Source organism: Rana temporaria, chromosome 7 (genome assembly GCF_905171775.1).
Source record: "Rana temporaria chromosome 7, aRanTem1.1, whole genome shotgun sequence".
Lineage (NCBI taxonomy): Eukaryota > Metazoa > Chordata > Amphibia > Anura > Ranidae > Rana > Rana temporaria.
In genome coordinates this window covers 36,689,322-36,703,536 of record NC_053495.1, presented here as the reverse complement: position 1 = coordinate 36,703,536, position 14,215 = coordinate 36,689,322, and the positions used below count along the sequence as shown (strand labels likewise).

General features: G+C 44.9%; 1 protein-coding gene across 2 annotated transcripts; it reads left to right on the top strand.

Moving 5' to 3' along the window:
- The first annotated feature begins 2,544 nt into the window (after window positions 1-2,544).
- Window positions 2,545-14,147, top strand: LOC120945221 (ribonuclease P protein subunit p14-like). 2 transcript variants are annotated; one of them, XM_040359212.1, is made up of 6 exons: window positions 2,545-2,705; window positions 4,745-4,898; window positions 5,356-5,440; window positions 10,109-10,185; window positions 12,015-12,093; window positions 13,136-13,199. In XM_040359212.1, the coding sequence occupies exons 2-6, from the start codon at window positions 4,807-4,809 to the stop codon at window positions 13,190-13,192; spliced, it is 390 nt and encodes a 129-aa protein (XP_040215146.1). In that variant the 5' UTR covers window positions 2,545-2,705; window positions 4,745-4,806; the 3' UTR covers window positions 13,193-13,199. The 2 variants fall into 2 exon arrangements, with proteins under 2 accessions (XP_040215146.1, XP_040215145.1); XM_040359211.1 differs by lacking the exons at window positions 2,545-2,705; window positions 4,745-4,898; window positions 5,356-5,440; window positions 10,109-10,185 and having other exon boundaries at window positions 13,136-14,147.
- The last annotated feature ends 68 nt before the right edge of the window (window positions 14,148-14,215 follow it).

Genomic DNA, 14,215 nt, shown 5'->3' with positions numbered 1-14,215 from the left:
GTGTATGGCTGTTTATTTCAATGTCCTTCTAAATAAAGAGTGAAACATTTCTGATTGTGACGGGTTATAACCTTAGTGTGAGTTCCCATTTTTCCACTAGGTGACAGCAAAACACCAATGATGGGGCACAATTCCTTCTACTGACACCAATGATGGGGCACTATTCCTTCTACTGACACCAATGATGGGGCACTATTCATTCTACTGACACCAATGATGGGGCACTATTCCTTCTACTGACACCACTGATGGGGCACGATTCCTTTTACTGACACCAATGATGGGGCACCATTCCTTCTACTGACACCAATGATGGGGCACTATTCATTCTACTGACACCGATGATGGGGCACTATTCCTTCAACTGACACCAATGATGAGGCACTATTCCTCCCACTGACACCAATGATGGGGCACCATTCCTTCTACTGACACCAATGATGGGGCACTATTCATTCTACTGACACCGATGATGGGGCACTATTCCTTCTACTGACACCAATGATGGGGCACTATTCCTCCCACTGACACCAATGATGGGGCACTATTCATTCTACTGACACCGATGATGGGGCACTATTCCTTCTACTGACACCAATGATGAGGCACTATTCCTCCCACTGACACCAATGATGGGGCACTATTCCTTCTACTGACACCAATGATGGGGCACTATTCCTTCTACTGACACCAATGATGGGGCACTATTCCTCCCATTGACACCAATGATGGGGCACTATTCCTCCCACTGACACCAATGTTGGGGCACTATTCCTCCCACTGACACCAATGATGGGGCACTATTCCCCCCACTGACACCAATGATGGGGCACTATTCATTTTACTGACACCAATGATGGGGCACTATTCCTCCCACTGACACCAATGATGGGGCACTATTCATTTTACTGACACCAATGATGGGGCACTATTCCTTCTACTGACACCAATGATGGGGCACTATTCCTTCTACTGACACCAATGATGGGGCACTATTCCTTCTACTGACACCAATGATGGGGCACTATTCCTTTTACTGACACCAATGATGGGGCACTATTCCCCCCACTGACACTAATGATGGGGCACTATTCCTTCCACTGACACCAATGATGGGGCACTATTCCTCCCACTGACACCACTGATGGGGCACTATTCCTCCCACTGACACCACTGATGGGGCACTATTCCTTCCACTGACACCAATGATGGGGCACTATTCCTTCCACTGACACCACTGATGGGGCACTATTCCTCCCACTGACACCACTGATGGGGCACTATTCCTCCCACTGACACCAATGATGGGGCACTATTCCTCCCACTGACACCAATGATGGGGCACTATTTCTCCCATTGATACCATAATGGGGAACTATTCCTCCTACTGACACCAATAATTATATAGTTGCATAGTTAGTCAGGTTGAAAAAAGACATAAGTCCATCTAGTTCAACCATAAAAATAAAAATAAAATAATTTCCCCTGATATCAATGATGGTTCCTTCTTCTGACACCAGTGATGGGCCACTATTTCTCCCACAGACAACAACAATGGGGCACTATTTCTCCCACAGACAACAACAATGGGGCACTATTTCTCCCACAGACAACAACAATGGGGTACCATTTCTCCCACAGACAACAACAATGGGGCACTATTCCTCCCATTGATACCAACAATGATGCACTATTCCTCCCAATGACAGGGCTTTTTTTCCTTCCACTGTTACCAACGATGGGGCACTTCTCCTCTCATTAACACCAATAATGGGCCATTGTTTACCCCCCATTGACACTATTTTATACCAGCACTCATTGACTGGCACATCCAACCCCAGTCTGAAAAACAGTAAACTGACCCTTTGTTTAGAAAGTTTGGGTACCCCTGATTTAAATGTAAGGAGTGAAATATACAGTATGTGATTGTGATGTATTGTAACCTTAGTGTAAATTCTTATTTTTCCAGGTGGCAGTAACACATCGGTCATTGAACCAATTTTGTCAATTCCTATTTCTGCACTAGGTGGCAGTATCACACCAATATTGAACACATTTATATATTATGTCCTTTGTGTAAATTCCTATTTCTCCACTAGGTGACAGTAACACATCGGTAATTGAACCAATGTACACTATATGTTATAACCTTAATATAAATTCCTATTTTTCCACTAAATAGCAGCAGCACACCACTATAGAACCAGTTTATGTATTATGTCCTTGGTGTAAATTCCTTTTTCTCCACCGGGTGGCACTAGCACACCAATATTGAACAAATTTATATATTATAACCGTAATGTCAAATCCTATTTCTCCACCAGGTGGCAGTAGTAAACCATTATTGAACCAATTGTATGTATTATGTCATTGGTGCAAATTTTTATTTCTCCACTAGATGGTAGTAATACACCAATTATTGAACTGCATCGACTATATTTTCGCTCTAGGAACTAGGCTGATACAGTTAAGTTTCCAGGGGGTGGTTTACAGTGTTGCGCCTGCAGATGTAGTCCATAGAGGTCGCGTGTCGTTTAATTTTGTCCCCATTGTGGAGCCATTTTGCGGTGGATATCGCAGCCAATGTGAGAGCTTCTTTGATCTCCTTAAACATGGCGGTCGCCTTAGATCCTGGAGGACCATCTGTACCGGTAGTGCAGACATGCGAAGATTTGTCTTTCTTGTAGAGTCCAAGTGGAGGGATGGTGAGTGTCATGGTGGTGAGAGGGGTGTAGGACATACAAGGTACAGAGGGTTATGGTGGTGAGAGGGGTGTAGGACATACAAGGTACAGAGGGTTATGGTGGTGAGAGGGGTGTAGGACATGCAGGGTACAGAGGGTTATGGTGGTGAGAGGGGTGTAGGACATACAGGGTACAGAGGGTTATGGTGGTGAGAGGGGTGTAGGACATGCAGGGTACAGAGGGTTATGGTGGTGAGAGGGGTGTAGGACATACAAGGTACAGAGGGTTATGGTGGTGAGAGGGGTGTAGGACATACAAGGTACAGAGGGTTATGGTGGTGAGAGGGGTGTAGGACATGCAGGGTACAGAGGGTTATGGTGGTGAGAGGGGTGTAGGACATGCAGGGTACAGAGGGTTATGGTGGTGAGAGGGGTGTAGGACATACAGGGTACAGAGGGTTATGGTGGTGAGAGGGGTGTAGGACATACAAGGTACAGAGGGTTATGGTGGTGAGAGGGGTGTAGGACATACAGGGTACAGAGGGTTATGGTGGTGAGAGGGGTGTAGGACATGCAGGGTACAGAGGGTTATGGTGGTGAGAGGGGTGTAGGACATACAGGGTACAGAGGGTTATGGTGGTGAGAGGGGTGTAGGACTTGCAGGGTACAGAGGGTTATGGTGGTGAGAGGGGTGTAGGACATACAGGGTACAGAGGGTTATGGCGGTGAGAGGGGTGTAGGATTTGCAGGGTACAGAGGGTTATGGCGGTGAGAGGGGTGTAGGACATACAGGGTACAGAGGGTTATGGCGGTGAGAGGGGTGTAGGACATGCAGGGTACAGAGGGTTATGGCGGTGAGAGGGGTGTAGGACATGCAGGGTACAGAGGGTTATGGTGGTGAGAGGGGTGTAGGACATGCAGGGTACAGAGGGTTATGGTGGTGAGAGGGGTGTAGGACATACAAGGTACAGAGGGTTATGGGGGTGAGAGGGGTGTAGGACATGCAGGGTACAGAGGGTTATGGTGGTGAGAGGGGTGTAGGACATACAAGGTACAGAGGGTTATGGTGGTGAGAGGAGTGTAGGACATGCAGGGTACAGAGGGTTATGGGGGTGAGAGGGGTGTAGGACATGCAGGGTACAGAGGGTTATGGTGGTGAGAGGGGTGTAGGACATACAAGGTACAGAGGGTTATGGTGGTGAGAGGAGTGTAGGACATGCAGGGTACAGAGGGTTATGGTGGTGAGAGGAGTGTAGGACATGCAGGGTACAGAGGGTTATGGTGGTGAGAGGGGTGTATGACATACAGGGGAGACCTGTGTGTGCGTCCCCTGCTATCTTCTGGGAGACAAACAGATCCCAGAAGACCGTAGGGACCAGTAAGGACTTGCATTGCACAGTAGGGAACCAGGCTATGAAGCCACAAGGCTTCACTTCCTGATTCCCTTACTGAAGATGGCGGCGCCTCCACCCGGAGCAGAGGGATGGATTGGCTTCGGGTGAGGACATCGCGGGCGCCCTGGACAGGTAAGTGCCCATATTTTAAAAGTCAGCAGCTGCAGTATTTGTTGTTGAGGACTTTTAATTTTTCGGCAGAACTCCACTTTAATGCTTTCTGCATTAATGTTAAAAATCTTCTGTGTTAGATACCCCTCCCCCAGCCCTCCTTATACTTATCTGAGCAGATCGCCATCTGGAACAGCGGCTCTCTTGGTTCTCTCCCTTCTCATAGGCTCAGATACAGCAGAAGGAGTCATTGGCTCCCACTGCTGTTAATAACTTAGAGTGAGGCGGGAGCAGGGACAAGGCTGAGCCATGCTTTGTGTGCACTAGTGCCCCATAGCAAGTGGCTAGCTACAGTGGGGTACATGGGGGTGGTGGGGAACCCTAGAAGGGGAGAATCTGGTCTGCTTTGTGCAAAGCCTTTGCACAGAGCAGGTAAGTGTAACATGTTTGTTATTTTATTTTTTTAAATATGAGTTTACTATCACTTTTTAAAGTAAAAAAAAAAAAAACATGTTTCGCTTTCAGAACTGTTCTAACTTCTGTTTGTTTTTATTAGCGAGCCTATGCATCTGGATAAGAAGCCTTATATTTTCCTTGAAGTAAGAGGATTGTGGAAACATGAAAGGGCGACCCGTTTCATCGGAACCAACTTCTTATGAAAGGACTGTGCTGAAGAACCCCTCCGAGCATCAATACTTGAAGGTTCAGCTGTGAGTTCCTCTACACCAGGGGTAGGAATCCTCGTCCCTCAAGCTGTGGTGAAACTACAAGTCCCATGAGACATTGCAAGACCCTGACAATCCCAGACATGACCCCTAGAGGCAGAGGCATGATGGGATTTGCAGTTTCACCACAGCTGGAGTGCCGAGGTTGCCTACCCCTGATCTACACTATTTATAAGTCGGGATGAGTCCGGAAATTTTCAGATCCTAGTCCGGACCCAGGTAAGTGAGCCTGCCAGGAATCTGTCACTTGTACTGGGCTGAGGCAGTTGCTCATATACAAGGGGCGTGTGGGGCAGGAAATGCCATGGCCACAGAAGATTGGCCCAGTATAGGTGACAGCTTCCTGGGGGGGGCTCGCTCAACTGAGGATCCAAAACACGCCACTCATCCCTAATTATAAGATCTCTGTGTACTTACTGATATACTTGTGTTTGGTCTGCAGAGTATTTCAGCGTGAAGGTGTCAAGTTGACTGCGGCTCAGTACAAATCGCTGATCGTGTCTGCTGTAAAGGAATTGCATGGAGAGGTAAGTACTTCTGGTGTCTGATATTCATGGACTGTCCACTTTTATGGCTTCCAATACAGAATACTTCCCTGGTAAAATTGTTACATCCCCATCACCAGAATATCCTGTGAAAAAAGCACACAACTGACTAGGCTTATGCTATTTAGGATGTAATGTAATCATATATAGAGTGGTTACATACCTACAAGGATGGATATACACTCCTGGATGCACATTCATCCCAAAGGCTGGATTCACACCTATGCAGTTTTAGTGCTTTTTGCATTTTGCAGATTTGCACTACAGTCCATTTACCATGGTTTCCTATGGAACACGTTCTGTAGTGCAAATCTGGAAATTGCAAAAAGCACTAAAACTGCATAGGTGTGAATCCAGCTTTTGGGATGAATGTGCGTACAGCAGGTAAGCAATCCATGTGGCTGCAGACAGCAGTGGACAATGTCTGCCTGTTATTGATGAGCTCAGGCGTGTTTGCAAATCCACTTGCTGACAATCTGCATCGTTAATCACAGGCAGAGACACAATTCCCCATGTGCGGGTGCACAGATCGGAAAATGTCTCACTGCCTGTGATTAGCGCTACGGAGTGTCGGCTTCCACGTGGGCACGGGCACATTGACTTGCGAACACGCCTGAGCTCATCCTTGGTATTGATTTATACAGGCTTCCTATCCTTCCACTACTGATTGGAACACATGTTTTATCCCTTCAGATATATGCTGGTCTGGGTGGTGTACGGCCCTAATCTGCTATGTGCATGAGCTTATAATTGTAATGATTTTTGTTTTTTTGGATTCAATTTTTTTAAAGGATAAGTTCACTTTTATTAAAAAATACACATTTTTTTTGCAGGTACAAATTTGCATTTTTTTTTTATTTATTTGGAGCCTGTAAAGCTTTGCACCAGCTATCAGCGGATCGCTGGTACCATTCAGGTCTCTTCCAGATCTGTTAAAATATGTGTGCCAGTACATCCCGTATGGGCAAGCAGATATAATCTGAAGAAGAATCGATGAACTACATTGAGAATTTCAAGCCGACAGGCGCAAAGGACGTTGGGGCTCGTAGTTCATTAACACACAGAACCTAAAAATGGGTGGAACATGTAGCATATTCCCAAAGGTGAACTTATCCTTTAATCACTTCCCGGCTGGCCTATAGCAGAATGATGACCGGGCGGGGGTTCAGTTATCAGGACTGGGCGTCATATGATGTCCAGCAGGATAACAGCCACCACACGCCCGTGGGGGGCGCATTGCGTTGATCGGTGGTGTCAGTTTGACACACCGTTACACCTATCTCAGTAAAGAGCCTCTGACGGAGGCTCTTTACCACGTCATCAGCTGTGTCCAGTCACGGCTGATCACAATGTAAACAGGAAGAGCCGTTGATCGACTTTTCCTCAATCGCGTCTGACAGACGTTAATCGGCTGCTCTCCTGACAAGGGGGGGTCTGTGCTGATTGTTTATCAGCGCAGCCCCCCCGCCCAAGACCACCAGGATGCCGCAGTGGACCACCAGGGAAGGCCACCACACTGGACCACCAGGCAGCTGCCAATCAGTGGCAAATAAAAAATGTCTGCCAGTGCCAACAGTGATGCCGATCGGTGCAGTCTATCAGTGCCACCCATAAGTGCCCTTATGAGAGCCCATCAGTGCCCATTATCTGTGTCACCTATCAGTGCCCATCGTCGGTGCAGCTTATCAGTGCGCATCAGTGAAGGAGGAAACTTACTTATTTACAACATTTTATAACAGAAACAAAGAAAAACCTTTTTGGTATTTTTTTTTTTTGTATTTGTTTAGCAAAAAATTAAAACCACAGAGGTGATCAAATGCCACCAAAAGAAAGCTCTATTTGTGAGAACAAAATTATAAAAATTCTGTTTGGGTACAGTATAGCATGGCTGTGCAATTGTCATTTAAAAAGTGACAGCACTGAAAGCTGAAAATCGGCCTGGGCAGGAACGAGGTGTAAGTGCCTTGTATTGAAGTGGTTAAAAAAAAAAAAAATACAATGTAACAGCCACATTTCCATGGATATGAGTGAATAGACCAGCGGTCTCCAAACTGCGGCCCTTTGCCTGCCTTTATCCGGCCCTTGGGACTCTACTCCTCCCACTGATACGAGACACTATTCTGCCAACAGACACCAATAATAAAGCACAATATCTCCCACTGACCCCAATAATGAAGCATTCTTCCTCCCAATGATGGGCCACTGCTCCTCCCCTAATACCAAATGTGGCGATGTTTACTCCCACGGGTACCAGGAATATTTCCCCTCCCAATGGCCATAGTATGAAGGACAATAAACTGACCCTTTTGTTTAGGAAGTCTGCAGACTCCTGGAATATACAGTAGTAGAGAATATGTCAATTCATAGCAATTGGGTATTTTTTGTTTCTTGTCCAGCTCCTTCTAAAAACGTTGGTCTCAAAACTGTGACTGTGCGTAAGGTTCTGTTCACACCTATGCAGGTGTGACGGTGTGCTTGTGTTTTGGAGCATCACGTTTAGGCTGGATTCACCCCTATGCATATTTTTTTTGTGCTTTTTGCAGATTTGCTCTACAGTCCATTTAACACGGTTTCCTATGGAACACGTTCTGTAGTGCAAGTATGCAAAAAGCACAAAAAATGCATGGGTGTGAATCCAGCCTTAGGGCAGCCCGTTCAATTCAACACTTGACATCACACAAGAAATGCAAGCACCATTTTTTTTTTAAATCGCACCACACAAAATGCATGGTACTTAACGTATGTGTTTTGGTGCGCAAATGTGAACACATCTTAGTGTGTTGGGGTGCCATTAATTAATGGCACTGCTGTGTGCGTTTTTGTACCTTGTGGGAACACGTGCGATTTTGTGTGCATTCCTTTATCGCACAAATGTGAACCTAGCCTTGCTGTTCCACTCTGTGTAAGACCTCTTTCACATTGAGGCGTGGAGCCGCGGTGACGGTATAGCCGCGCTATTTGTAGCGAGGCTATACCGTCGTATTTACCGCGATATTCGGGCGCTAGCGGTGAGGTTTTAACCCCCTGCTAGCGTCCGAAAAAGGGTTAATACCGCCCGCTTTGCGCGCAGTATTACCGCGCTTTCCCTTGATTTCAATGGGAAGGCGCGGTATAGGAGCGGTGAACACACCGCTCCTATACCGCGGTAAAGATGCGGCTAGCAGGACTTTTGGAGCGCTCCTGCTAGCGCACCGCTTCAATGTGAAAGCCTTCGAGCTTTCACATTGAACACTACAGGGCAGGTTTTTTCATGCGGTATAGCAGCGCTGTACCGCATGAAAAACGCCTCAATGTGAAAGGGGCCTAAGACTATCATATTTCATATTGAGTCACAGAAATGGAACTTATTTGCGGCTAATTGTCCTTAAGCCCTGGTTCACACTGGGCTGCGGGAGTGAAGCCGTGCGAATTCAGCTGAACTTGCACGATTTCACTCCCGCTGGCAGTCCTGATTTCGGCCGCGATTTAAGAGACATCTGTGCAGGTTTCTGCACAGATGTCAATCGCGGCCCGAAATCGCAAAAATGTGGACCTTGGATTAATAACTGAAACGGAACTGGCTGAGGGCACATTCTAGTTTCCTTTCAAATTGGTTGTGACATCCAGAATACCCCCCACTGTTACCTGTGATTTTATCTTCTTTTTTGACAATTCCTTTTTATTGCTTGTTCAATTATTACCGTAAATGTTGTAAGGAGCAACTAATGAAGAGACACTAACGATTAAAACATGCAGCTCTGGCCATAATGTAATGGTGTATGTAAAGCCCAAATTTTTTTTTATATATTGGTAAGAATAGGAAAACTAAGACCCCTATCCAGGTTTTTTTGTTTGTTTATTTTTGTTTCTCTTTGCTGCATTTGTCTTAATGAGGGGATTTCCCATCACATCCTGTTTTTGCGAAGCAACAGGAAGTAAGAGAAAATCTCTCTCCCATTGAACAGAATTGCTATTCTAGAATGTTATTACAGGAACAGGTGTCCCTATTGGAGGACTTTCCCTTACCCTTTTTTTCTCTGGAGACAACTCTTAAGCCTCGTACACACGATGGGTTAACCAGAGGACAACGGTCTGAAGGACCGTTGTCATGGGTTAACCGATGAAGCTGACTGATGGTCCGTCACGCCTACACACCATCGGTTAAAAAAAACGATCATGTCAGAACGTGGTGACGTAAAACACAATGACGTGCTGAAAAAAACGTAGTTCAATGCTTCCAAGCATGCGTCGACTTGCTTCTGAGCATACGTGGGTTTTTAACCGATGGTCGTGCCTACTAACGATCGGTTTTGACCTATCGGTTACCAATCCATAGGTACATTTTAAAGCAAGTTGGCTTTTTTTTAACCTATGGTTAAAATAACCTATGGGGCCCACACACGATCGGTTTTGACCGATGAAAATGGTTCTTCGGACCGTTGTCCTCTGGTTAACCTAACGTGTGTACGAGGCCTTACAATAATTTATTTCCTCCTTATTTTCTTTCTCAGTGACTAATGGACTATACTCTACTCTACACTTGTTAAACGAAAAAATTGTCGTTTATATACACTTTATTTTATGACAATTTCATCAGATTTTTTTATTTCTGTATAGACCTTCTGCTATTCAGTCCACTGAGTTATCCTTTTCTTTGTGTTTGGTTTGTAGGTGGGAGCCTCTTGTCCTTTGGACTTGTTAAAATATGATGATAAGACTTTGTCTGCGATATTGAGAATCAACAGCAGGTATGTGAAGTAGATGTAAAGAACTATGTACAGGGTATGTATACATACATAAACAGTATGTAAAACGGAGACATAATCAGTTGTCTCACATGAATCGGTTACTTTCCACGCAGAGAACCTGGTGCTGCTTGTTTTGGGATCAGGGACCAGGTGGCTTTGCGAACGCAAGAGGGTTTTATTGGGTTGAAGGATTTTTTAAGGTAAAAAATCTTTTGTCTTCTACCTTTTGAAAACACGTCAGCCAGTTTAGACCCCTTTAGGTTCCCCCCTGAACTCTGATGAACATTCTTTACTCACTCTTTTGTGTGTTAATTTTACAACAATTTCTTAATAAATAGATTTTGTGGGATAATGCACTAGGCTGGTGCACCCTTCTGTGTTTGTTTCTTGTACTGACTTCAGGACACCCCCAATCTTAGAGGGCAGCACAGCTTGTAGTGTGTCCCTATGATGTGAATTCATCTCTAATACTTGCACCAGGCTACCACATTTATGTGCAAGAGGCATTTTAATTGATATTGTGGAAGTCTGCAGTTGGTTGCAGATCTGAAAAGAGGGAGGCCATGGCCCAGTGGTTGGGAACCACTGCCCTTGGTTCAAAGTACTTTGTTTTAGGTGCTTTCTAACATTAGTTATGAGGTCCATCCTACCCCTTCGCACACGATCCAACAACAGCTATGAAGGAGATTTATAGCTGCAGCCTTAGGATTAGGTCTCAGCTGTGAACACTTTCTATAGACATGCAAATGGAAAGATGAATGCAGAGCCTGACACGCCCCCCTCCCTCTGCTTTCCTCTTGCCATTAATTGTCTTGGGAAAGTGATGACAGCCAAGACAAGCTACAGCTAAAAAACTGCTGTCTCCTTCAAAGCTGTTGTTGGATCGGCAGGAGACGAGGGGTGGGGCGCAGGTCAGTGCTCATAATTGGTTTTAGAAAGCACTTAGAAACCTACTTTGTCCAATACGGCAGTAGTTTCCAACCACTGGTCCATAGCCTGGTGCTGGGCCATGGTCTCCCTCCTCCCAAGTCTTCAACCATCTGCAGATCTCCTACCCTTCCACAGTGCCTCATAGCTTCCATAGTGCCCCCAACCTTCCATAATTGCTGGAAATGCCTCTCAACCCCTCACAGTACCCTTGGGCTACCCATAATGCTCCCAACAGTGTCCCGCAGTGCCCTCCAGTCTCCCACAGTGCCCCTGCAAAGCTCCCAGTTTTCTGGAGAGACTCCTACTTCCTCTAGAGAAGTCATCCCCTACAGGGCTGCCAGGTCTGATGCAGAATTAACTTGCCCCCCCTCCCCCCCCCCCACAGTGACACCCCAGTGAGTATAAACTTTATATATATATATATATATATATATATATATATATATATATACTGTTTTGGGCATGGAGAGATGTGTGTTTTTTTTTTTTTTTTGTAGGGGATTTAACTGTAAAATAAAAAATTGAATGATCTTTTTTTTTTTTAAAAGCAATGACACGGGTTCATATGTTTGTATTATCTTTATTAAAAAGGTCTTATGCTCTTTCTTTTGTGAAACTAAACACAACCTCCAATTGCAGATGAGTAAGATAAGAATCTGATTCTAATCCTACCTCTTTGAATTAAAGCATTTTCCCAACATTAAATCACATAATCCAAGGGGGTCTCATCTTTCATTGAAAATAAGTCCTTACATGCTACACTAAGCATGAGATCTGATTTAAGGTGTGATTTGTTTGAAGTTTTATACTTGCTAGCAGCACACACAGAACCCCTATAATATGCATCGTCTATGGTTGCTTGCATGTCTAATTAGGTTGATATTCTTCTTTTCTCGCAGTGGATTTGTGAAACTGTGGACTTCTCTGACTCTTCTGGGACATTATCAGAACCAGGAGTGCTCTATCCGTGTTTTACAGGTAAATCTATATTTCTAGCTGTCACTGCATGGAACAATAACACTGGGCTTTCATTCATGTCTGAGATTCGGAGCTCCTGCCAATGAACTTTCTAACTGTAAAGACCGGACAGACCTGTTCTGTGAACCTTCCATTCCTTCTGGAATGGAAACAAAAAACATTTAAAACACGCCACAGTTTACTGTATTGTTACAGCTCAAGTTCATGTTTGCAAGAAAGCAGGTAAAGAGTATCTGGTATTTGCAGATATAAAACTGCACGTGGGTATTTAAATGAGAAGTTCACCTTTTTGTAAATAAAAAAAATTATACGCTCCTATGCATAATTACTAAACCGCATGTTTTTTTTTTTTTCGATCCACTGTACTTTAATCCTTTTTTTACTGGCCACTTCCTGTATATGGATTCATCAGGTAGTGTGTGGGTATTCCGTCACTTCCTCGATGCCGCAATGTCTCCTGGGAGCTTTTGTCATTGTTCCCAGGAGACATTGCAGAGGTCTGCCGCAAGTTATCGCGGGAAGTAGAAAGAAGCAAGTTCTTTCTACTTCCCGCGATAACTTGCGGCAGACCTCTGCAATGTCTCCTGGGAACAATGACAAAAGCTCCCAGGAGACATTGCGGCATCGAGGAAGTGACGGAATACCCGCACACTACCTGATGAATCCATATACAGAAAGCGGCCAGTAACATTAAGGATTACTAAGGTTTGCCTGCCCCTGACAGTGACTCGAGCTGGGAATTGCCGCTTAGTGAAGGATTGGCTCGGGGCGGCTCGGCTGCAAAGGGAACTGAGTTCCTGCTGTGACAAAAGTGCAGGAACTCCGTTCCCACGCGTTCCTGCAGGACTTGAGCCCTGATCTGGCTCCTGGGTAAGACAGACTGGAATTCGTATACATTTTTCCTCCCCTGCATGTTGCATCCTGGCATGCCAGGACTCAAAGCATATACAGTTACATATACAACTACAGTATTCATAAAATATACAAACATATTGATTCATGCTGATCAAGTAAAATTATTATTATTTTTCTTTTTACATAGGTCTCTCCCTTCTTGTTGGCACTGGCTGGCAACAGCAGAGAACTGGTTCTTGACTAGCTATTCTGAAAAATGTTCCGTAGCTTGGTCACCAGAGGAACAATACTTGGTATTTCCAGCAGTCCATTATCATCCAAGTGGTACAACAACTTGGTGTTGTGGCAGCCATTGCACCTGCAGGTTGGGGATAGCGCTGAGCTCTTCAGGACCTTCACTCAGAAGGATGTCACCCTGTTCTCTGAACTTACTGGCGATACAAACCCACTGCATCTGGATGAGGAGTTTGCTAAGAACACAAGATTTGAGAAACCGGTTGTTCATGGTGTTCTCCTCAATGGCCTAGTGTCTGCAGTCCTGGGCACTAAACTACCCGGGGAAGGCTGTGTGCTTCTCTCCCAGAACATTCGCTTTCCAGCTCCATTACATGCTGGGGAGGAGGTTGTAGCGAGAGCCCAGGTTACATCTTTAAAGAAAGCCTTGGCTTTCATTAGTGTATCTTGTGTTGCAGTGGAAAGCGGACGGACTGTAATGGAGGGGACAGTAAAAATTCTTGTTCCTGGAGATTGATTTTGAGGCTGTTCTGTAGTTCAACAGCAAAACAAGGACAAAGCTAAAATGTGTCCATCGCTTCTAGTCAAAGCAACATCTTGCCTGTCTTCTAAACATGAGAGTTGTGATAGTAGACTAATATTCATTGAAATAATGATTCTGCCATAAAAAGACCTTTGCAGGAATTTCCTATTATATGGTGACCACGCTCTGTCCTTGTCTTACAGTTGTGCACTTGTTTCCAATGGAGATTCCAAGTGGCCATTTTATCACCCATTATGCAGACTTGTCCCATTGTTGCCACAGTCCGGAAACCTGACCTGAGAAATGACATGCGGTCAAGGCTGTAGTATATGTAGATAGAAAGTTATTCCAGGAGATGAACAACACTGAGATGAAACAAAGATTGAAAATTAATTTTTTGTTGTTATTTTTTTGAAGAGCAGTGGCTTGTCATACACAGTCCTTTTAAAGCGGATGTGCCATGGGAACAAAATATTAAAAGCCAGCAGCTACAAATACTGCAGCTGCTGA

What these genes read in the sequence shown, in the direction of transcription:
- LOC120945221 (XM_040359211.1), top strand. Translation starts at nt 13,205, where the DNA reads ATGTTCCGTAGCTTGGTCACCAGAGGAACAATACTTGGTATTTCCAGC.